Below are 24,398 nucleotides of genomic sequence, written 5' to 3'. Positions count from 1 at the left end.
AGACTTTTTTTCTAGAAAGCAGTAGAAATGAATAGGTAAACTGTTAGCTAAAGCTGTTATCCTGGAGTCCTGAGAACAACAGGTAAGATGAATGAAAGCACATAACTTTTAGCTCTAATTAAGATCTCATGGTGCTGATAATATTCACTGTAAGCTGTTTGGCATAAACCTTTGTACAGATGGGTAGCATTAATGCCTCTGGTCTTGTTGTGCCCTCCCTCTGCTGGTGATTCTTCCACTGCAGTTGATCAATACTGCACACAGGTGCAAATCTGTAGGCAATGGTTTACATTAAGTGCAGCTGTCAGAGGAAATCATGGAGATCAGACTTCAGAATGGAGTAAAAATGCCTTAAAAATGAGTTCTTATTCCTAGCATTTCCTGACCACTGTGTTAATTATAATTGATATTACACTTATTAATGCCATCCTGCTCGGCACAACTTTTTAATAATGGAACAATAGTTGAATGAGTGGACACATCAAGAGAAGTACCCTGCAGTGAAACAAGGTAAGTTGTATACATTTATAGAGGTGATGCACACTTTTATTAGATATATTCTTTCCCTTCAGGTGTTCCTGTGAGTAGTAGAGTCTCCACAAAGATTCAACAGTTGCTGAACACCTTGAAGAGGCCTAAGAGGCCACCTCTGAAAGAATTTTTTGTGGATGACTTTGAAGAGATTGTGGAAGGTAATAGCACTGTGTTTTTGTGAATCATTTTTGATGCACACAGTCCTGTGGTTTTTTTATGCCTTTGTTTTTGATGTTGACTCAGATGGATTTACTATTTGCAGCTGGCAGTATGTTCATGAAGAGTGATTGAAATGAAATAACACACTGTACTGCTGAGTTTTGTAGGGCCTCCTCCATGCTAACTTCTTACAATAACTAAAGTGTACTAACAGAAAATATTTAAATGCTTAAATGCTTAAAAACCCTTCCTCTGCTTAGGCTCCTTCACTTAGATTTCCAAAATTAATTGTCTTTGATTATTTCATTATGACCTTATTTTCTAAGCTTTTCTTTTATCCAATTCTATGTTACCTTACTTACTACTGTATTGAATACTTTTTAATAGCATTTTAGGAGAAGGCGGAGGTATTTTGCTTTGTGCAGGACTTCCTAGAGACTGAAGTGTCATGGGGTGGTTAAGCCTAAAGGCTATAAGGAAAAGGCATTTATTCTCAATGTGTCCTGTGGACTTAACTGCCCCAGAACAAATAGTACAAGATGAGCTGGAAACATTGGTGAATTTCCTTCAGTTCCACAGCCTGACCCAAATCAGCCCAAGCCAGAAGGACGGCAGATGACCCCTGTGAAAGGAGAACCCCTGGGAGTTGTTTGTAACTGGCCTCCTGCCTTAGAAGCAGCACTGCAGCGCTGGGGAACCACACAAGCTAAATGTCCCTGTCTGACAGCACTGGATGTTACAGGAAAACCAGTTTATACCCTCACATACGGTGAGTTGAGCCCTGGCTTCCATTGCTGAACTGTTCTGAAGAAGCAGATAGAACACAGGATTGTTGGTGTTGATCTGGTTGCAAATATTTTCCTGTTTTGTGGGAGCTTTGTCGACAAAGCAGCATAACGGAAACAGAAGAGGTGATTGTGGATGGTTAAAGCAGTCAGGAATTGAAGTACTTTCTTGTATGCTGGATTGATTTAGAGTTGTACAAGTCTCTCTTCTTTGTGTTCTAGGCAAATTGTGGAGCAGAAGTCTCAAGCTGGCCTACACACTGCTTAACAAACTGGGGACCAAAAATGAACCTGTGTTAAAACCCGGAGATAGGGTAATGAGTTTGGGAATGTCTGGTTTTCCCTGTGAAACAAAAAGAGGGTTTTGGGGGCCTGTAACTTACAACAGGCACCTAAAATCTTGTTCTTCTAATAGCAAGGCACTTATCTCAGGGACAGTCTGTTGGGGAAGGAATCTTTTCTGACTTTTCAGTCCTCCTGGCTCCTCTTTAAGCAACTTTTTGGCTCTGGACCTTGCAGTACATCTAAGGAAGAACACTGCAGCTGGGAGAAATACAGTTTTAGAACTCTCTTTTGACTGTGTGCATCTTCATATGTATGTATACACAGGGAATGCTGATGTGATTGCTTAAGAAGTGCATGTGCAGATATGTGGAACAGTGCTTGGAGAAGCCCTGTGAAAATTGCTCTCTTAGAATGTAAAATAACAAAGTCTTATGACTTTTAGTCACTATAGATCTGAACTTTGTATTTTTTTTCCCCTTGTATTTCAACTAACAAAACATCTTTGTGAATTGTAGGTAGCCCTTGTGTACCCGAACAATGACCCAGTCATGTTTATGGTGGCATTTTACGGCTGTCTCCTAGCAGAAGTGATACCAGTGCCTATAGAGGTACCTCTTACCAGAAAGGTAACGTTGATGGAACTTAGAGGAGTAATAGGCAGATGTGGGATGAAAACCAAGTCAGACCACCAACCTCTGAAAGTGTTTCACAGCACAAAGCAGCTGCCTCAGCCGTTCTCTATTAACACAACATGTGAGACCATTATGAACATGCAGTAGGAGTTTGAAAACATGGAAAAACGTATTGACCAGAAAGCTGTGCTGAGCAGCTGCAAGTGGTCCATTTGCCTCAATGCTGTAGTTTGGACTACAGTAGCATTGGCTACTATTATTGCAAATAATTCATTTGGTATGATAATATTGTATATCTGCCTTCTGACCAATGTGATGGGGTCTCATTTCAAGCTGTGCTTCACATCTGCCAGTCTTTAGATTTTTGCTGGAGGTTGAAGATGTAAAGTATTTTGTGAATACTCAACAAAAGCATTTTCTTTACCCTTACCAGAATTTTTGCTATGTTGCCATATTACTTTACATTGAAAGCTGTCTGAAACTAAAGAATTTAGTAAGACGAAACCAAGAATAATGGCAAATTTCCAGAGCATTACCAGTCTTTGGAATATGGTAAGGGAAAAGCTGACTAGTGTTATCTTTGAACAAGAATGACTCTTCCCTCCTCTTCCTCTCTTTCCTCAGGATGCTGGTGGTCAGCAGATTGGTTTTCTTCTGGGAAGCTGTGGTATTGCTTTGGCCCTCACCACTGAAGTCTGTCTGAAAGGGCTTCCAAAAACCCAAAATGGAGAAATTGTGCAGTTTAAAGGTTAGATCACTTATGTAGTCACTTTTGATTGTACTTTTGCCATAACAGAACTGTTTGAAATTAGTTGTCAGAAGTCTGCAAAATGCATTTTTCAGGGCTTAAAGTGAACAACTTTCCCAACAGCATCTCTTACTGTAGTGGGCTTTGTATGTACGGCGTAGATTGATCTGTATATCTAACAAAACGACTGTGTTGATCTGGGAGTACAAGCTATGGTTTGTCCTCATATCCCTTCGGTGACGTTTGGCAGATTCAAAAGCAGTTTTATTAATGATGGAACAATCTATATTTAGGAATACTGCAGGGATCTTTCCTGAGTAGAGGAAGTATCTTGCTGCCCACTGAACTCCCTGATGAGAAATGCCTTCTGGCTACCAGCTTGGATTGAATTGTTACTGTGCTTGCATAACTAAACTTGGATAAATGATGTGTTTTTGTGTATTCTTGCACAATATAAATCTGTCACTAAGTAAACTGTTATTAATGCTCCACTTTAATTTTGGCTCTAGGTTGGCCTAGATTGAAATGGGTTGTGACAGATTCAAAATACCTCTCCAAATCTCCTAAGGACTGGCAGCCCAACATCTCAGCTGCAGGAACTGAGCCAGCATATATTGAGGTAAGGAGTGAATGGGGAATAGAAAATAGTTTCTGTGAGCTGAATTTAATGCTGTAATAATCAGAGGGAGAATACCTTCACCTCGCTACCTTAAACTTCGTAGTTTCTAGTCACTGAAACAAATCTCACTGTGTACAACTTGCAGTGAAGCATATTTTAGTTGTGAATATTTTTGTGGACTGCTCAAAATGAATTGGAAAACACTCTTCCTTTCCAGAAAGCTGGTAATTGAGTCAGCCAGGCTGAGAAGCGTACTTCCTGTACCCGATAACACAGATTTCTGGAGCTACTTAAGCCAACAGCATTTTGAGTTTTCTCTTCTTACTAGCAGAGTTTATTTTCGTTCGCAAGAGGCCCCAGTAAGGCATCTCCTAGGAATTGCAGTGCTTTAAGTAGTAAGAGTAATTTGGCCATTCTAAATTTACAAATTGGTTTTTCAGTTCACTTATGGACACAGAAGGAGATGTTCTGAGAAGCAGTAGTAATGAAGTAACCATGAATACGTTAAACTGCTGTCTTCATCGCTGGGCCTAATCTGAACTCGTTTGATACCTGAATCACTGTTTTTTCTGGGGTGAACCTTGCTGGTACTTTTCTACAGGAAAGGATTATTTCTTTGTGTACCTCTCTAGAGCTTTAGAGGAACAAAATTTTATTTAAGATGGACTCTCTCTTAATTTCCTTCACGTGTAGAGCCCAGAGTCACACCATGACCTTTTTTTCCTTCTGTAGTACAAGACCAGCAAAGAGGGCAGTGTTATGGGTGTCACAGTGTCTCGGATTGCAATGCTGTCTCACTGCCAAGCTTTGTCTCAGGCTTGCAACTATTCTGAAGGTAGGTGAAGTCACAGAAACATCAAAGAAGAGCTGAGGGGGGAGAGAGGGAAGCAAATCTGTACATCCATTGACTGCAACGTTATTTTTAGAGCTGTATGTCATAGTACTTTAAAATGCAGAGTATGTCTTTTGAAAGCCATCACTTCATCACTTTTAATTTCCACTGCTTCTGGGAGTCAGCGCTTGAACGACATTCTCTACTCTCTTCTGCTGCTGCTCATGCATAAAGAGGTTAAGGCCCTTTCTGTTCTACTGATGTCCATTAAGTGCTGGAATGTGGTTTTCTTAGAACTTTCTGGGATGTGTTTCTTCTATTAAATTGATGTTTGGTTGCCTTCTTTTGCATAACAAGGAATTCCGAGTAGTATAGTGGAATGTATAATCAGACAAACAAGGCTCTGCACTTGCTTGTTCCACGTATACGTCTTGGAGCAGATCTGACAGTGTGAAATGACAGATCTGAATGTATGCAGATTTAAGCACGAATAACAGCTGTCCAGGCACATCTTACTTCTAAACTACAACTTTCTCTTTCCAGGTGAAACAATAGTGAATGTTTTGGATTTTAAGAAGGATGCAGGGTTGTGGCACGGCATTCTCACGGTGAGTTGAGCCTGTGAAGACTTTCTAGAGCACTGCGTGACTTTGTAACTGGTATTTGAGGAGGTGGTTTAGGGACTATTGACTATAAGGTCAACCATACCTCTTAAAAGTCCTTTTCCTGCTTTTCAGAATGTAATGAACAAATTGCATACTATCAGCGTGCCCTATTCTGTGATGAAAACCTGCCCACTGTCATGGGTGCAGAGAGTTCATACTCACAAAGGTAACTGTATGTTCCACAGCTTAAGCTTGAAGATTTCCGAGTACATGAGAGAAGAGCATTAAAATCTAAAATGTTTTGGAGCCTCTCTCAGTGACAAATCAAACAGACCAAGTTTCTAATTTGTTTCAAAATGTGCACAGTCTTATTCAGCAAACTGCAGAGAACTTCATGGGGACCTCACCAACTGTGTGCTTGAAGTCAATGCTTCTTATGAGACAAAGAAAATAGTTGAGCACAGAGAGATCCATTGATCCCAAATCCTTAGTGAGGGTGTTCAGGTGGTGGTAATGATTCTGGCATTTGGGAGGAGGGGCTGCAGCAGCTCAGGTGGTGGGAGGTGGCCTTCATGTAACAGCTGATGCTGTTTTGTGTAAGGGTTTGCTATCACTACAGGCTCAATCACCTTGGAGTTTTCTCATCTGTAGCGTTAAGAGTGTATGTTCATATGAAAGTAACTCATGGAAAGCTTTCATTTATTCTGATACCTCTTTTTTTGTGTTGGGTTGCAGCAAAAGTTGCTTTAGTCAAGTGTCGAGACTTGCACTGGGCCATGATGGCCCATCGAGACCAAAGAGACGTCAGTTTGAGTTCTCTACGCATGCTGATTGTAACTGACGGTGCAAATCCCTGTGAGTATGCCATACTGCTGTTCTCCAGAGAGATTTCTCAGCAAGTTATTAGCACATGCTCAAATCTGACTCCTTTTGTAGATACTTGCAGAAGACATAAGTTAGGGTAGCTGCCTGGTAACACCAGAGTAGTGGTGTATGGGAACTGCTGAGCTGTGGTCTGAACCACTGATTGAGCATCTGGGAAAAAGACCCGGTCAGCCATAAGAGCACAGGTGAAGGCAGTTCACTCATGGGACAGGAAGGGGTGGAGCCTGGCTGCACCTCTCTTAGACCTCATTTAAGGGCTGACTGCCACTGAGGAAGGATCTCTTTTTGGAGGTCCCTCCTTGCTGAAGCTTCCCTCTGTGTTCCTGGCACCTTCTGATACAGGTGAGCAATCTTCTTCCCTTCATAGCACCTTTCTATCATGCTGGTCCTTCTGTCGTCACACCTCTTTTATAATGCCTTTCCTATTGTACTGATCTGAGTACTAGAGCAATGGGTTTTTTGTGCTTTCATCATGAGCTGTGAAGGATACTGCAAAGGCAGAAACAGAGCTCTTGTGTGAAGAACAGAATTCTGCTAGATATGGTGAGATAGGTTGTGAATTGCTGACTGTGACCAAAGTGAAGACTATTAAGAAGAAAATTGAAGGGGAAGAAATACACCAGAAGATTTGCAAGGATTACTGCTAGCAAAAAGTCATAAAAAAGTATTTGTCTAGGCCATACCAACTGGAAGGGGCTATTGGAATTACTGTTAGACCAATTCTTTATTACAACTACTGTATGGAGACAGAGCCCATGTATGTCTGCATACTGTTGGAAGTTTGGAAAGTATTTGAATTCTTGTTTTGTACTATTAATGTGTTGGGTTTTTTTTATTTCTTTATTAAAAACAAGCACCCTAAACCACTGCAGGGCAGAAAAACAGACTTGCTTTGTCACAAGTCCTGTTCAGTAGACACTGATGTCTTAGAGGATGTCACCTACAGTTTTTAGTAGTGATACCACATATATACTCTGCCAGTAAGCTGCACTTATTCCTAGGCTATTTTGGATACTTAAAAAAAAGTACATATATATATATATAAAAGATTATAGTTGAATATTTCTTTCTTTCTAGGGTCTGTTTCCTCATGCGATGCCTTCCTGAGCTTGTTTCAGAGTCATGGGCTTAAACCAGAGGCAATTTGTCCGTGTGCCACATCTCCAGAAGCAATGACTATTGCAATACGGAGGTAATGGCTGTGCAGCATTGCAGTTTATTTGCTAGATTAAGTGATGCTGGCTAAGGCTTGTTCACACATCTGTTGGTCATACTTGACTTCAGCATGTAATAAGCTCCACTGACATTTACTGTGTGTATTTAGGGTATTCAAGTAGCTAAATTGTTCAGCGTTTCTCCTGAGTGCTTTTTTTTTTCACTCTGAGATGGACAACAGGACCTTTAAGAAGTCTGCACTGCTTCCTTCTATCTCGATTTATGAAGCTGGTGGGGTGTATTTTGAATCTGAGATGAAAACTAATATGACATTGGGCAGCCACTTTCATAGTCTGTTTTTGTCCATTGCTGTGCCCTATAAATCAGTAGCACTGTAATCATCTGTGAGCTGATATTTAACACAGGTTAAACTAAAGGCTTGGTCAAAGAGCTGTGATTCACATGATGTGTTGCATTTGTCCAAGAATGAGTTTTCTTATAGATTGATGCCTGTTCCTCACTAGAGGACATCTCTGCTCCCATTTTGTGGTTTTAAATTTGTTATGCAAAGACCAGACACTGAAATATGCATTCTTCAATTGCTCTGATATCTTATGTCTGGTTTGGCATATTGACTTCTGTGTCTTTCAAAGACCTGGGGTTCCTGGGGCACCTCTGCCTGGAAGAGCCATACTGTCCATGAATGGGCTGAGTTTTGGTGTGATTCGTGTCAACACTGAAGACAAAAACTCTGCGCTCACTGTTCAGGATGTTGGGCATGTGATGCCAGGAGGTAAGAATGCATGGGAGCCCCTCCTAGGAATGTCTGCGAATGCTCTGGAACGTGTTGGAAAAAGAATCACTCTGTTTAATTGGTTCTAGGAATGATGTGTATAGTGAAACCCGATGGAGCACCTCAGCTGTGTAAAACAGATGAGATTGGAGAAATCTGTGTTAGCTCCAGAGCAGGAGGAATGATGTATTACGGGCTGGCAGGGCTGACAAAGAGTACATTTGAGGTATGTGCAGCAGAGTGTATATTTCTTTCCTGATTTCCTGTGTAAGAATGAATCTTGGATGTTCTCCTGTTTTTGTAATTGTGTTAATGTTGGTTTTTGAAGAGAGACCCAGAAGAACTCATTGCGGTTAAATATTTTCTGTGTTCCCCCTTCGTGAGGATGCCTCACAGTGCTAAAATGATTGCAGCAGGGATTTCCTCCTTATTGTTTCACTCACATACAATACGGCTCCTGATACTGAATCGTGGCAGCATGTTTTTCTAGCCTCAGGCAAATCCACTTTGCCTCCAACGTCCTTCCTTCTGTTGCAGGTTATTCCTCTGAACTCAGCTGGCTCTCCAGTGGGTGATGTGCCATTTGTCCGTTCTGGCTTGCTGGGCTTTGTTGGACCTGTATGTAACGTAGCTTCTGAGCTTCTGATAGCTTGTGCTAATGGCCTAGAATATTTAAAAGAAGAGCATTTGTGTTTGGAAACGTGTGTATGTGGTTTCTTGCTGTGAGTGACAAGATAGCTGAGAGAGAATTCTGTTGATTTAGCTACTGAAATCAGTAAGAGTTGCAGAATATGCAAATCCTGGAATTTGTTTGTCTGCTTTTATGTGTGTATATATATATATATATATAAATGTCACTGTCATATATATATATATATGTTGCTGACTGGTACCTTTCTTATCTTTAGGGCAGTTTGGTGTTTGTGGTTGGAAAAATGGATGGATTGCTGACAGTCAGTGGGCGGAGACACAATGCTGATGACATTGTCGCAACTGGGTTGGCAGTAGAGTCAATAAAAACAGTTTACAGAGGAAGGTTAGTAAATTAAAGCTCACTCATCCCCATAAACTTCTGCAGGTAATATAATGAAATGGGATCTTGAGTATAATCTGCCATTTCTCTTCAGTAACTGGTTTGTTTGGGTAAGTCAGTTAAAGTAAACACACTTTGGTTCAGCCATTAATCAGCCTGGTGACTGTTTTGCTGTCTTATATATTTTTTTTTCCTCTGTATTTGCCCCCATGGGTTTGGTTTCTTTGTGGGGATTTTTTTTTGAGAGAGAGCACATTATCTTCGTTGCCTGTTGCCAAGGAGTACATCCAGAATTCCTGCCAATATAGCTCTCTTGTTGTCCTTAGGATTGCTGTTTTCTCAGTATCTGTCTTCTATGATGAGAGGATTGTGGTGGTGGCAGAGCAGAGGCCAGATGCATCTGAGGAGGACAGCTTTCAATGGATGAGTCGTGTACTGCAGGTAAGCCCAGTGACAAAGGTGGACAAGGGGAGTTTGTGCAGTTTTTCAGTGTGTGGGCAGATCAGAGGCCATCAGCATGACCTAGATGGAGAGAGCATGGTCTTGTGATCCCTTTTGGCACAAGGTAGTTTTACAAGGTTGCAAGCTGGGTACATCTGCTATGTACAAGCTGTTCTGTTGTGTCCTGAAGGTCCTGGGAAAGTGGCTGCAACACAGAATAAGCTCTGACAAAATTATCAGCATTCTGCTAGCACAGTGACTGTATAGAGAAACACAATTGCCTCTCAACTGTAAAGCAGATCCAGTGCTCAAATGCAGTAATTCTGCTACTGTATTAGATCTTGCTTGTGTTCAAAGCCAGGCTTTAAAATTGCCCTTATCTTTAAGACACATTTTTCAACAGAAGAGAGTAAACAGAAAAAGGTTAAAACAGCTGAACAAGCATAGTCCTGAGAAAGTAGAACAAATGGTAAATGCTTACTTTGAGAGCTGCACGCAGGAATGTTGTGAGGTATGCAAACTAGGCAGAGAAATCAGGGAAGTACCTGGTAACCTGAATAATGTATTAGTTGCCTGAGTGCTGAGACAGACCAAAAAAGAACAGAGTGGTGATACAGTGGAGAGACAGATGGATAAAATCCTAGGATCAAAATCATGTGACTTTGATCACAAGCAACTGTGTATATTTTGAGATTTTAGTCATGAAATGATTAAAAATGGACTTCTGGTATATGGGATGGAGTAGGGATGCAAGCAGGCACACTTAACTCTTAACATGGAATAAGAGTGACTAATGTTACACAGGTGGAATTGAATGATAGTGACTGCCCTGCTCCTTCAGTACCTTGCAAATGTAGGGTTTTGTCTTGTGGCATGGCAGTGAAGCCAGTAAAACTACCCCATCTCCAGTAATACCAAAAAATTCAAGTGACCTTCTTTCCTTTCTTTAGGCAATTGACAGCATTCACCAAGTGGGTGTATATTGCCTTGCTCTTGTGCCAGCTAATACATTGCCAAAAACTCCGCTGGGAGGGATCCATATCTCTCAAACTAAACAGCACTTTCTGGAGGGCTCTCTGCATCCATGCAACATCCTCATGTGCCCACACACGTGTGTGACGAACTTGCCAAAACCCAGGCAGAAACAACCAGGTAACGTGAGTCCCTTTTGTTTAATGATGGTAAACTGAAGCTCACCACTTCAGATACAGGAAGCTGTGTGATGCCTGTCACACTGAGTGTCCTGCTTGTTGGAAACTGGGACTTGTGTTGTGGCCCATGGCTAGTCTGTTTGATGTCTTTCTTGGCATGTGGCAGTCAGGAATCCTGATTCCTCCCTCTGAACTCATTGAGATTATCTCTGCCTACGGGTAGGAGATGAGCCCTGCCTTTTGAACTGTATTATCAAGATTTCATTGCCTCTTCTCACTTGTGCCTGGGAGCGGTGGGAGCCAACAGAGAACCTTTGTGCCTTTGTATTCAGCAGATTGCAGTTCTAGGCCAGCTCCTTATGGTTTATATTAGAAGCCCTGATTGCGCCAGTACAGTGCAGACCTTGATCCTCCTTTACAAAGCAGCAGCTTTTCTCCTTGTGTTAAGTAGAGAAAACTTAGTTTGCCTCATATATGACTAAAGGAAAAGTCACTTTGTATAAATTGCTACAAGGCCTCCAGTGCTGTCAGCTTTTGTTTGTTTTAAACATGACCCTGCTGCAGATAATACTGAAAGACTCCATTCATAGCATGTGTGTTCTGATTCTATGTGGCTCTTAATCAACAGGTGTGGGCCCTGCCTCTGTGATGGTGGGGAACCTGGTTGCTGGGAAGCGTATTGCTCAAGCCTCTGGAAGAGATCTTGGTCAAATAGAAGACAATGATTTAGTTAAAAAGGTAAATCAGTGTTCATTACAACTGGAGTGTGTGAGAAGAGTTTACCCTACAGTTGAATGCAAAGCAGCAAAGTGAGACAAACTTAGTATTGCCTAAGTAGAGGAACTAATATTGAGTTCCCGCCTCTTTGTTTTAGCACCAGTTCCTGACAGAGGTGTTACAGTGGAGAGCTCACACAACTCCTGACCATGCGCTCTTCCTCTTGTTAAATGCCAAGGTACAGTCACTTTTTGGTGGTTTTTTTAAGGTCCACAGTGTGTTGTTCAGCCCAAGTTTGAGACTGTGTTTAAAGTCTTTGCCCACTGCAGTGTCCTCTATTTAGTCTCTTTGTCAGATGTTGCCGTAGGGTTTCTAACTGAAAATTTGCACCTTTGAACATGCAGGTCATTTGTCATCTTAATGCCCACAGTGGTTTGATGCTTCATTTTAAAACTGAGCGTGTTTGTAGGTCCCACTGGTTCCTGTATCATTTAATGATGTATCCCTGTTGAGTATATTCTGGCAAGGTTCTGGTGCAAGAAGGACCTGAACTGACTCCTGGAAGGTAGAATTTTCTAGAACAGATCTAACTCTGTTTCTGTCTCTTCCCAGTTGTAGTGGATAAACAGCTCAGTGAGCGCCAGCAGCATGTAGGTATTGATAACTAGTAGCTATAGACTAATGCTAGTGAGCAAGGTTGTTGGGTTGTTCTGTTTGTTTTTTTTGCTATTTGGTTTGGTTCCAGCAACTGTCTTACTGACACGTGTTGTGCTTGCTGGAAAGTAGTGTCAGAGGCTGTGGTTAGAGCACTTCTGTCTCTTTTCAAGGGAACTGCTGTGTGTACAGCCACCTGCCTTCAGTTGCACAAAAAAGCTGAGAGAATTGCATCAGTGCTCTGTGACAAAGGACATCTCAATGCAGGAGACAACGTGGTGCTTCTTTATCCTCCTGGTAAGCAAGCTTTAATAAGATCTGCATCCCACCATGGAAATGCAGTATGGTGTTTCTTTGAAATTTCACTGAGATCTGGAAGTTCGGGTGGGATCAGTGAAACACCAATACATCAGGACTGCATAACTTCCTGATCTAGTTTTGACTCCATAGAGGGCTGTCCTCATGTCTTGCAGTTGCAGTATCACAACTCCAACATTGACTCTTTAGTTTTGGAAGAGCCGATTTGTACCTTCTCACTCCTGGAGAGACGTTCTCAGCTCTAGGGATCTTACTGTCTCCTGATGTTTAGGATAAAAGCTCTTTTCTTTGTTGTTATCAAAGAACCTATGGTATGATGACACTCACTGCAAAATTATTAGAAATGTGTGACCACACTGCATGTGCTGGAGAAATGAATTATGTGCCTTAACAGAGACCTCTTGGCTCCTGGTCTGTTCAGATCTTGTTTGTCTGAAGTCACGTTGACAATTAGCAGCTCTTTATCCAGGGAAAGCTGTGAGAAATGGCAGGGTGGGTTCTGGTACAGACTGGTGCCATCACCTTCAGCTATGTTAGCTGCATCTTCTACAGCAGTAGGTTGGGAACAGTGGGAGGCGTGATCTGCCTGCTGTCACTGGTAGTACACACCTTTATCACTTGGCGTGTGTATGACGCTCACTGCTGATGAGAGGTGCTGTGTATTTCCACTGCCAGAGACTCTGTTTTGGACTGACTGACTTCTGAGTCATTCAACACTGGGATATATTCTTTTCCTGAAAAATGGATGGATATGGTTTGCTGTGGTCAGTCTTCTCTGCTTTCCCAGTCCCCTATCCCAAGCTTCCCTAGCTTCTTTGTCATGCTGGCCTAACTGTTTGGACTGCTTATGTTGCACACCTGTGCTGTGGGAGTGTACCTTTTTCTAATGAAAATTTTGACTGATGCTCAGGGAAAATGCCCTCAGGGGAAAGGCTGGTGTCACCAGAGTGCTGTACACTACAGCCTGTGTGTCCTTGCAGGCATTGAGCTAATCACCGCGTTCTATGGCTGTTTGTATGCTGGCTGCATCCCTGTGACCGTGAGACCACCTCATGCTCAGAGCCTCACTGCTACTCTGCCCACTGTACGAATGATCGTGGAAGTGAGTAATGGGGCCTTAGTGTGGCTGGAGCACTCTTGTTTCAGCCTCTCACATTTGAATAGTTAACACAGCTGTCTGTGGTATTTACATGATAGCAGTGAAGGACTATGTTCTAATTCATAAGATACAAGAGATAGAACCACCTTTCCTATGAAACAGTTGTTTTTGAGGGATACTGACATAACGGTACTACCTAAAATTTCATACTGATACTCCTCACTGGAGAGTGCAAATCCTGTTATTGGTTATTTTCCAATTTAGTAATCTAGAAAGGATATCTCCACAGTATGAACACAGAGTAGAAGTTAGATTTGGGCTGTTGAAATAATTTACTTGCTCTAAAGGTTCTACTCTAGTTGTTTGCCTTTTAGTCTGAGTTTGGAGTTCTAATGAAGGAAGTGTTGGAAAAGCCACAGAAATTAATGTGAGTCTATCAGGGGAAGGTGGGTGCAGGTGGTAAATTATATTCTGTGAATATGAAATCTTGCAGTGACAGTGTCTGAGGGAGTTGCTTTTGTCTTTATTAGCAATTGTTTATCTTTTTAGGTCAGCAAAGCTGCCTGTATTCTTACAACTCAGACCTTAATGAGACTACTGAAATCCAGAGAGGCAGCTGCTGCTGTAGATGTGAAAACCTGGCCGACCATCATTGATACAGGTGTGGTCTGTGGACAAGGAAGACTTTTTCAAGTTCTGTGAAGGGGTTACCATTGACTTCCAAAGGGAGAGGTTGTTCCCCATTCCAGATTTTAACCAGATGGCTCATGAGATTTTGTTAGAATGTTTAGAAAAATGATGAAAGAGATGAGCCAGATCTTTGGTTGCTCATCTCTCTTCTCCGTTTGTTGAACTATTGATGGAACATAATTTTCATGTAAAGCCACGTTACAGATGAGAGTAGTTCCTTGATGACAGAATTTCATGTCATGGTTGACTTACATGGCCTCCTGGTCTGGCACTGTAGAGTGACTGAGCTACTCAGAAGGCATAAGAAGCAGAATATGTTCCTGGATTGGTTGTGTCTCCTAATACCTGGCTGTGCTTCATCCCTTGGCCCTGGAGTTTAAGAAAATTAAAAACTAAAAAAAATTAAAGTCATGTATTTAAAATGCTTGGTTTACACACATGAGAGAATGAATAACTTTCTCCAGGGGAATTTTTGCAAGACTCTTATGTTCTGTGTGTCATCTTTAGAAAATGTTTTAATCAAAAGATTTATGGTCCACCTCAGTCTTTCTGAAAATTGTTCTTCTTTTAAATACTAATTTAGTAACAAGAAATTAAACATGTTTGTTTCTTTCTTGCACAGATGACTTGCCCAGGAAGCGGCTCTCTCAGATCTATAAACCACCTACGTCTGAAATGTTAGCATATCTAGATTTTAGTGTTTCCACAACGGGCATGCTTACAGGAGTGAAGGTACAGTAAAATGCTTTTAGAAAATGAATTTTTTTGGTGTTGTGTCTTCGGCTGATAATCCAGACCAGCTCTCCTGTCTACCTCCACCAGAACTGGCTTTGTAGCTTAAAGGCTGTACTTTTCTGTGAGTAAAGCTATAAATTCCCCGCATGTAATGCAGTATGACTTCAGGCTGAAGAATCAGCTCTGCTATATAGAACGAGAGGTCTCTACAGCGGGCATTCTGCTGCCTCCCACCAGAGAGCAGGCTGATGGGAGAGCAGTGGGTGTGAGGAGCACAGCTGTGTGCTTTTGCTTCCCCCCCAACACTAAGAGCAAAATAGGAATGCAGTTGACAGAGAAGATGATATGAAACTAAAAAATGAAAGCTTTAGTGTGTCATTAATAATCAGCTCTGTTTGGAGTCTGAGAAACCCAAGACCTTTCAGCAGTAGCTCTTGTCACAGTTTCTGGCTCATATGGTTCTGCATCTGCTGTGGGAGATAAGGGAAGAAGAAATACCGGTTTACTGAGAAACGCTATCCAAGGCAGCTGTCATTCTTACCTGCCTGTCTTGGTGAAATCCTATTGTGATGTGAGATTTCAGCACAGTTTCTCTGTCTTTGGTGTTGCAGATGTCCCACGCAGCAGTGAGTGGCCTTTGCAGGGCCATCAAGCTTCAGTGTGAGCTCTACTCCTCACGGCAGATTGCCATTTGTCTTGACCCCTACTGTGGACTAGGGTTTGTGCTCTGGTGCCTTTGCAGGTAGGGAAAACGGTAAAGGTTAACTCTGGGCTGATTTTAAATGGGAAGTAGCAGTCCACGTCTGTAATGAGGCAGATTCTGCCATTACCAAAATGACTAACTTGCAGTAAGAGGAGAATTTGTCTTAAACAGACAATAATATGTTCCCTTTTCCTGCAGGTTAGCAAGTTGTTATTCCATGTTGATTATGCGTATTTGTGCTGCCAAATATTACTGGCTCCAGAATGCTTCTCTTGCTTTTCTCTCACTGCAACATATAATCAAGGAAGAATTTTCTTTCTGTAAATTGTGTGGTTGAGCTGATTCTCTTCCTTGGCTTTCAGTGTGTGCACGCTTGTGTGCACATAAATTGTTGTTCTTGTAAAGTAAGTTGTATTTACAATGCATTGTTGGTACAGAATGTGGGCATTGGAGCTATCATCAGTTTGCCTCAGATCAGAGTCCTGCAGCTTGCTTTTGGTCTGTCAGGAATGTAAGACAAAATGAAAATACAGTAAATATTAATTTAAAGATAGCTACTTGCTACACAAAAATATTCTCTTTGTTTTTCACAGTGTGTATTCTGGACACCAGTCAATTTTAATTCCTCCTATGGAGCTGGAATCCAATCTTTCTCTCTGGTTATCTACTGTAAGCCAGCATAAAATAAGGGACACTTTCTGTTCCTATTCAGTCATGGAACTGTGCACAAAGGGACTTGGAAACCAAGTTGAAACGTTAAAGGTGAGAAATGTTTCTTGACTATTACACTGCATAAATTAATGAAACTGCTGTAGCAAGTGAAGTGACACAGTTGTGCATCATTACGCTGTTGTCTTAAACAAGTCTGCTGTCCACAGCTTGCTGAAAAAGCAAATGCAGCAAAAGAATGTTTGGAGCCCCAGGAAGTTAAAAGGACTGAAACTGAATAAGGTGTATGTATTGCAGTGTAAGTGGCGCATTGCCAAGGAGTGTCAGACTGTTGGGCAAGCCCTGAAGAGAGGATGCCAGCAGTAAAATGCTCTGCAGAGGAATTGCTTATATAACAGTCTGCAGTGAAGGCTCAGACCAGCGCATGATGTAAAGCACACACATTAAGTGCTTGGCTAAATAAAGGTGTTTTCTCCTGAGGGATGAGAGGAAGGAAAAAATAGCTGCATAAAAGGCTTGAGGTGTTTTCTGCTTGGGGTTTACTGAAATAATTTGTGCGCTCCATCTTACAAGGTTAAGGATCAGCCTTGTTCTGTTGGTGGCATAGAGTCCCTCTGCCTTGTGTGTCACCAGTTAACAGGAAAATATACAGGTTTGAACTGCTAGTGCTGTTCAGTGCATTTATGGTAAGGTTTAGAAGTAATAATGGATTCTGGTCTCGGTTTGGTTTAAGACTCAGTGCAACCTCCGTAGATGACTCCACATTCTCACTTGGTTTGGTTTCCATCTGTATAAATTGGGAATAAAAGGTGTAATCTTAGTTGACGAGGTCTGCAGAAGCACATGGTGCTACATTCTCTGGTAGAGGAAGGAGCAGTGCTCATGATTTTGTTCTACCAATATTTTTAGGCTCTGGTCAGGCATATCTTACAGTGACAAATAGGAGCTGAAAAGAGGATATTGAGCCCAAGAAGTCACTTTCTCAGGGGTGTTAGATCTCAGTGCAGTGTGGCAGAGGTCCTGTGCACTCACTTGCACACCCTTTTCTAGGCACGAGGAATTAATCTGTCCTGTGTCCGGACGTGTGTGGTTGTTGCAGAGGAACGACCACGAGTTTCTCTCACTCATTCATTCTCGAAACTCTTCAAAGACATTGGCCTGTCATCTCGTGCTGTAAGCACCACCTTTGGATCAAGAGTCAACGTTGCTATCTGTTTACAGGTAACAAGAATGCTTTCTAGGACCTGTGTTGTCACTGCTATCGGGTTTTCACATTACCAATTGAGAATACAGTGCAAACTTCGTAATCTGCATGTGATTCTCCACTGTGAGCGCAGCTCCACATCTGCTTTGCAGAGAACAGCTAGCACAAGATTTAAGCGGCTTCTTCTGTTTTCAGCTGCCAGGTTACATCACAAATACCCAAAACAACTGAAACGTGACCTCTTTATTTAACCTGCGACTCCAATTGCCCCAGAGCTGATAGGTCAGAGTACTTAAGCTGTCTCTGTAGCAGTTTCCCTGTTCAAGATGCATCCTACACTGGTGTTATGCTTAGTAAACACAGGATACTTCACATGCTTCCCTGAGCCCAACTGCAAAGATGGGAAATGTGGATGTAAAGTTTGGTTTGTTGTCAGCATGAAGCCCCTGGAAATCTTTGAGCTTGGCACAAGTTGCCTAAAATATACGTTTTAATGCTTGTTTTCTTAGGGAACCTCTGGGCCTGATCCCACCACAGTGTATGTAGATCTGAAATCCTTGAGACATGACAGGTACAGTAAGTTTGCTTTACTAGTAACTCATCCATAAAATGTTGTAATGGTAGTGAGCTACCACTTCCCTCAGTATATTTCAGCTTTCTTCTTTTCCTGACTGTGTTTTCTGTAACTTCAGAGTACGTCTAGTGGAAAGGGGAGCTCCACAAAGTCTGCTGCTTTCAGAATCTGGGAAGGTAATTTCATGTTACTCCCCTGCCCCTCGTGATGCTGATGTGTAGTTGGGAATGGTGGTCTTGTGGCTTAGCATGAGGAGTGTTGGTTACACTGCTCCTCTGAAAGGTTACTTTGATTTATAATGGAGTAGAATGCCTTCCCTGTGTGGCTCTTCAGACAGGAAAGGAAATACTTTTGTTCTGATAGTGCTTCACTGTACATGCCCTGGCATGTTTTATACATGTTAGTGATTTCCATGGGTGAAACCATGCCTTTGTGGAAATAAATGAGCAGCCTTGGTGTGTTAGTTTTGTGTGAAGATAATTCACAAATTGATTTGCATATTCTTTCTTGTGATCTTTAGATTTTACCTGGAGTCAAGGTGGTTATTGTTAATCCGGAGACAAAAGGGCCTCTGGGAGATTCTCATCTTGGAGAGGTAAGCACAGATTTTACTTCTTGGGTAGCTTTTCCTGCTGTCTACTTCTTGATCTGTATTCTCTCTTTGATTGTTGAAGTTAATGGTAAGCAGCAATATCTGTGGGCCTTTTTAAGTGGAATTAGTACTGGAGTGTTACTGCTCATATGACTGGCTTCCAAATCTAATTTATATTTTGCTCTGCTTATCTCAATAACACAACACTATATTCAACCTGTGTTGAAGCTATAAAAATCCACGGGTTTACTATATCCTCATTTCAATGTTATTAGCAGAGAATAGCTGCAAGACCAGTTTTAGGATGTTTGGCAGTTTGAGCTATATGTAAAACATCTTTGGACCTGGAAGGCCTTAGCTACGTTCATACTTAACAAGATCCTCCTTGTTAGTTTATCTGCTTTATTTAAACACTCAAAAGATGCCCTTTTGATGTAATGTGTGGATCTTTTTTTCCACTTCTGCAGATTTGGGTGAACAGCCCACACACAGCCAGTGGCTACTACACCATCTACGACAACGAAACCCTTCAAGCCGATCATTTCAACACTCGTCTGAGCTTTGGAGATGCAGCTCAGACGCTTTGGGCTCGGACTGGGTACCTTGGTTTTGTCCGTCGGACAGAGCTTACAGCTGCCAGTGGAGGTATGGCAGAAACGAGTCTGTCTTTCAAATGGAGAGTTTTCTTCCATACAGTGTAATGAATATGTTCCCATCAACGTATCTGTGTAAAGGAGACACTTGATTTCTATCCAAATCCCGTTTACTGTCTGCCTCTTCCTATTTTTGTAGTGTGCATACGTTTCATTTCTGATTTCTCCCCTCTAGAGCGCCATGATGCACTGTATGTTGTTGGAGCACTGGATGAAACTCTGGAACTGAGGGGGCTGCGTTACCACCCAATTGATATTGAGACGTCTGTATCTCGGACGCACAGAAGCATTGCTGAATGGTAAAACAGCAGTGAAAAATGAATTCATCCTAATGTAGATGGAACATAGCAGTGTTTACATAAAGATGCAGAATTTAATAGTGGGGAAACAAACCCCACAAACACAGAACATAGGCAAAGTCAGATACTTTTTTTTTGTTACCATCAGCAAGTTGTGTGATCTTGATATGCATCTCCTTTCCCATCCATAGATGAGAATAATACTGGGCTGACTGTGAATCTTGTCTCACGAGCCTGAATTCAAAATAGGAATTACAATTTCCAGTTCTGTGATTGTATTTGAGTCAGTGAAGGCAGCAGTTATTTCATTTGTCAAATTGATTTGTGTCTGAACTGATGTTTGACACATCGATGTTGGGTATTCATTGGAGTTATGCTGCTTGGTAATGCAGTGCGAAGCAGGTGGTAAATGCTATCTAAGGATAAAAAATTAGAAACTCTGCATTTTTGTGTCTGTGAAAATAACTAGGTTTTCTGTTTGTTTGTTCTTTTTAACTTCCAGTGCTGTATTCACATGGACCAACTTGCTCGTGGTCGTCGTGGAGCTGTGTGGCTGTGAACAGGAGGCCCTGGATTTAGTTCCTCTGGTTACAAACGTGGTCCTGGAAGAACATTATCTCATTGTGGGGGTGGTGGTGGTGGTTGATCCTGGAGTTATTCCTATCAATTCCAGGGGGGAGAAACAACGGATGCATCTCCGTGACAGTTTTCTAGCTGACCAGTTAGACCCCATATATGTTGCTTATAACATGTAGTGTGTGGGGGTGTGATGCTCAGAAACTTTATGGGACCACCCAATGACGAAGGGTGGCCATAGAAATGAAGCTGGTGAAAATTACTAATACTTGATATCAAGTTTGAGATTGCTACCATATTCCCTTCATCTCATCCTGTGATATTAAGATCACATCAACTACCAATGGAAACAAGGAAATGTGGTAGACAATGGAAAACATTTGTAATGGTTTACTGAAATATTAGCTTTATAGCAAATGCAAAGTTGACAAGCGTGTGAGCTTCAAAATTCCTAAGGCCTTTACAGTAGTGTTACTTTTTTCATCTGTTGTACATATTTGTATTTTTATCTAATACTGTTTTAGGATTCTCTAAGGGGAGGGTTTATTTAGTTAAGATAATAAACTATTAAGAGGAGGGTCATCGGAGTTCTGCAGTTCCCTACTATATAATGTACTTTGCATCTGTACTGTAGCTGTCCATTCCGTGGGATCTCACAACTTATTTAAAATCGTGCCATGACCAAATCAATAACTTGCGGAATCTAAGAGTTACTTATTCAGATAGATATTTCTTGACTTTAAAAAAGAATTTTGCCTATATTTTAAGTATGTAAATATTATACATAATTCACTTAGATAGAAAATTAACTTGGGTAATGATGACAGCTGAAGGTAGAAATTAAGGACAAGTAACTTTTGTGGTCCTTAGCATAATTACATTTGGTTAGACAACAAATGTGGGATGCGAAGATCTCACACAACTTTTCTTCTTTCAGTATGTAGTCTTTTATTGCTGGCCAGAAGTGTGTTGTAGCACATAGAAACCCATGATTTAAAGGCACATCTTCCTAAACGAGGCTGAGATGTTTAAAGAGTTGCATCAAATCTGGTAGAAATAGCAGTGCTAAGTCCAAAATGCTTGACTGAAGTGATGCACCGGAGTTACAGTCTCTGCCTCCACTCCAAAACCTCGTGTTTAAAGGAGGAAAAAAATCCTAGAGATGAACACACAGTAAAATTCACTGTTAGTGCAGTTCAGTCATTATTCCATCCAGTTCCCTCGAGGGTATAGCGAGGATCACAGTAGATAGGCTCTGCTGTAAGCTGGGAGATGGTGACCCAGATTCCTTCCAAACATTCCCTGGAAGCAATTGGATATTTCTGGGTTTGGGCTGAGAGCAGTTCTACTACTACAGGAGGAGGCACAAAAATGCAACAGCAATTCTGGTCAATGCATCGTTAACATTAATATCCCAACCTTCAGAATGCTGTGTTAGCTTTCACACTGGTCAATGAAGCTGTAGAGCAGCAGGTCCAAGCTCTTCCTGCTGCTGGGGAGCAACTGCACACTGGGCTGGAGGGAGAGATGGTGTTTAAGCTCTGACTCAGAACGACCTTTATTCATGTAATCCTGAGTAATATTCTGAATTCCTATGAGTGTTAAGGAAATACAATTTTGGAAGCAATGAGAGTTGATACCAGATATTGCAGCAGGGTTTTTTTGAGTCAAATACGGTATACAGTGTAAATAAACTTGTTCTTAATGTGCTCCACATTACCTCATTCCAAATTTATAGGCAGTTTTTAAAAGGTTTATAGGATGAGCTCTGAAGATCCTGTGGCAGTTATCAGCACAGAACCTGGCGGATCTGTAAGCAAATCACAGTTTGGTTCTTGAACAATTCCCAATGCCTTCTCTTATCTCTGAGGACAGGAGCACTACAATGTGGATGGGAAGTTCTGAATGTTTTTGGAAAATATTCAGTGCTGAAATAGAAGCTGCAAGATACTGCAGCACATCTCGAGTTCTTTGCAAATGCTTCAGTTTATAAGCATGTATTTCTGATCAGTTTATTTTTCCCTATCTGGCCCTGTAATGAGGCAGCATTGCAGATGAAAGTTGGGTGGTGGTGTGCTGCTGTGTGGATGTGACAGCTCTTCTGCCACTGGTGTCTATTTCCTTACAACCTGCATCCTAAAATACCTTCACAGGATGTTTTGTATGTTTAGTTTTAACAAATCAGCCATGGTGTAAGGACAGCAATGGGTGTAACTGTGACTGATACAGTTGGTACTGCAGCTGCTTGTTTCTATTGTGAAGTGCAGTGAAGTTGTTCTTTTTCAGCTGGTGAAGTGGGAGAATCTCCTTGCTTTGCTCTGCACCACTTCTTGGTTTTTCTTGCAGAGCAAAGCGACCTGCAGTGCAGCTCCACTACATTGCATATTTCAGGAAAAAAGCAACAAAGGGCCTTGACTGTTTCTTAATGAAATCAAAGCTTTGGGGAAGTTGTTTCAACCAACCCCTTGTTTGTCTGCGGAAATGGATTTCAAGTACAGATCTAGGATTTCTTTTTTATTTTATTTGCCTTTTTTCTTTTCAGAAATAAGAAGTGGGTGTATCCCTCTGATCAGAGATTCCCAGTATGGGGCAAATTGACTTTATGAAATGGGTTTTTTGAATGGCACACCTGATTTGTTTTTTTTTTCCTTTGGTCTTTATATGGAGAAGTATTTATCAAATTTGGGGCTTCTGTCTCACAAGTTTACTGTGTGCTCTTAATCTTTATCTCCTGGTATATTGCATTTCTCTGAGAACTAAAAGTACAGTCCTGTCCTTACGAGATAACATTCTGCTCTTGGTTGCCAGTGACATACGAAGCTGGCTGGGTTTGATTTCAGTGCATGCTTTTGTCTATGTTTGGAGCAGTGAAAAGCAGTGTGTTGGAGAGGAGGAAGTATGGAGCTGTGACTCTGGAAACCCTGATTTCTAACTCCAGCTCTGCTGATGACTTGCCACAAGGCCTTCAACAGGTCATTTCACTCCTTCAGTTTCTTCATCTGTAGATGAGGATATTACCTAATCCTTACAACATCCCTGTGAGGTAACTAACTGTACAGCACTAAGTGCTAAGTATTTTTCATTGCTAGCCTCTTTGAGGTCAGGGTCAGTTTGTTCTTCCAAACTGATAAATGATTATTTGATTGTCTTGGGAGGGCTGTCAAGAGATGTGACCATTTCACTTCCAAATGCTTGCTTGGTGTCTTTCCACATGAAAACTAGATATTTAACTTCACCAAGCTTGCGGGGCCACTGATGGTTCTGATGTCATGTGTTCAGGTTCAGAGTTCTGTTCCATAACTGCTGAATCAAGTGTTGAGTCCCAAGAAGCAGACTTTCCATGCTCATTTGGCTTTGCAGCTTATCCAGTTGCAGAGGACAAATAATTTCCTCTTGCTGTCTGTCAGATTCCAAGCTACCAGCTGCAGTGAAACTTTAAACTAGGAATTTTTACCAGTTGGAACTAAAATATTTTGTATGTCTTACTGTTTATGAATACTCCCTAAGCAAAATGTGTTGGGTACAGGTAATTTCAAGTCCTGTTTTGTTAACATTTGCACTGCATCTCTGGTTTAAATAAATGTAATTAAGATGTGTCATACTAACTGTCCTAAAAAGGTTGTAAAAATGATCGATTCTAGCCCTAAATGCAATTTCTCTTTAATTTCTGTCAACCTATTTACCATTGTCAAATTCAGACTACAGCATTATGTAATTATGTACAAAGTTTTTATTTATTTAAAATTAGATTAGATATACATTTTTAAATTTAACATCTGGCTGGACAGTGTTCCATTAACGCATTGATTGTGTTTCCTTTGTCTTGTGTTAATAAATATTGATGCCTGATTGCTTGTCAGTTCTTTTGTCTGCTGTTTCCCTGAAGGATTTTGTAAGGAACCAAGATTGTACAGCGCTTACACCTCTGAAAAGGTGGTAATCTTTGCTTATATGTTACTTCACATAGAAATGCATGAGAGCTGAGCCTGTGAGTAGCTGAGCTCCCTCCACTCCTGTGGCAATTCCCATCTGCTCTGGGGGGTTTCTCTTCAGTGGAACAACAAAGCAAATGTGTAAGGCTCCGTGGTGAGCTGATGAGACACCCTGGTGGCACTTGAGATTGAACAGTAGAATCTCTGCTGTCAAAAACTAACAGTGGAATTTTTTATCAAGACTTGTTTAAATACATCATAGATGTTAAGATACAGTTTATTACCAGTGAGGATGTAATCATCATCATCTCACAGCAGCTACCATT

At 41.4% G+C, this 24,398-nt stretch overlaps 1 protein-coding gene across 2 annotated transcripts in view; it reads left to right on the top strand.

Moving 5' to 3' along the window:
• Positions 1-23,989, top strand: part of DIP2B (disco interacting protein 2 homolog B) — a 62,161-nt gene extending 38,172 nt beyond the window's left edge. For both annotated transcript variants that reach the window (XM_004949722.5, XM_004949723.5), the window contains 32 exons: positions 573-692; positions 1,265-1,462; positions 1,701-1,792; positions 2,279-2,389; positions 3,020-3,143; positions 3,653-3,762; positions 4,495-4,597; positions 5,138-5,202; positions 5,332-5,425; positions 5,935-6,054; positions 7,162-7,276; positions 7,893-8,032; positions 8,122-8,258; positions 8,570-8,650; positions 8,941-9,068; positions 9,392-9,506; positions 10,457-10,658; positions 11,286-11,395; positions 11,532-11,612; positions 12,202-12,325; positions 13,327-13,448; positions 13,995-14,106; positions 14,758-14,867; positions 15,482-15,612; positions 16,167-16,335; positions 17,293-17,463; positions 17,956-18,017; positions 18,139-18,196; positions 18,541-18,615; positions 19,080-19,257; positions 19,441-19,564; positions 20,067-23,989. In XM_004949722.5, the coding sequence (XP_004949779.1) occupies positions 573-692; positions 1,265-1,462; positions 1,701-1,792; positions 2,279-2,389; positions 3,020-3,143; positions 3,653-3,762; positions 4,495-4,597; positions 5,138-5,202; positions 5,332-5,425; positions 5,935-6,054; positions 7,162-7,276; positions 7,893-8,032; positions 8,122-8,258; positions 8,570-8,650; positions 8,941-9,068; positions 9,392-9,506; positions 10,457-10,658; positions 11,286-11,395; positions 11,532-11,612; positions 12,202-12,325; positions 13,327-13,448; positions 13,995-14,106; positions 14,758-14,867; positions 15,482-15,612; positions 16,167-16,335; positions 17,293-17,463; positions 17,956-18,017; positions 18,139-18,196; positions 18,541-18,615; positions 19,080-19,257; positions 19,441-19,564; positions 20,067-20,319 (3,935 nt within the window). In that variant the 3' untranslated portion in view covers positions 20,320-23,989. The remainder of the gene's footprint in view (positions 1-572; positions 693-1,264; positions 1,463-1,700; positions 1,793-2,278; positions 2,390-3,019; positions 3,144-3,652; positions 3,763-4,494; positions 4,598-5,137; positions 5,203-5,331; positions 5,426-5,934; positions 6,055-7,161; positions 7,277-7,892; positions 8,033-8,121; positions 8,259-8,569; positions 8,651-8,940; positions 9,069-9,391; positions 9,507-10,456; positions 10,659-11,285; positions 11,396-11,531; positions 11,613-12,201; positions 12,326-13,326; positions 13,449-13,994; positions 14,107-14,757; positions 14,868-15,481; positions 15,613-16,166; positions 16,336-17,292; positions 17,464-17,955; positions 18,018-18,138; positions 18,197-18,540; positions 18,616-19,079; positions 19,258-19,440; positions 19,565-20,066) is intronic.
• Positions 23,990-24,398: the final 409 nt, after the last annotated feature.

The sequence above is a fragment of the Gallus gallus genome, chromosome 34, assembly GCF_016699485.2.
Source record: "Gallus gallus isolate bGalGal1 chromosome 34, bGalGal1.mat.broiler.GRCg7b, whole genome shotgun sequence".
Taxonomy (NCBI): domain Eukaryota; kingdom Metazoa; phylum Chordata; class Aves; order Galliformes; family Phasianidae; genus Gallus; species Gallus gallus.
The sequence above is the reverse complement of the archived record's forward strand: the minus strand, read 5'-3'. Positions and strand labels throughout refer to the sequence as shown.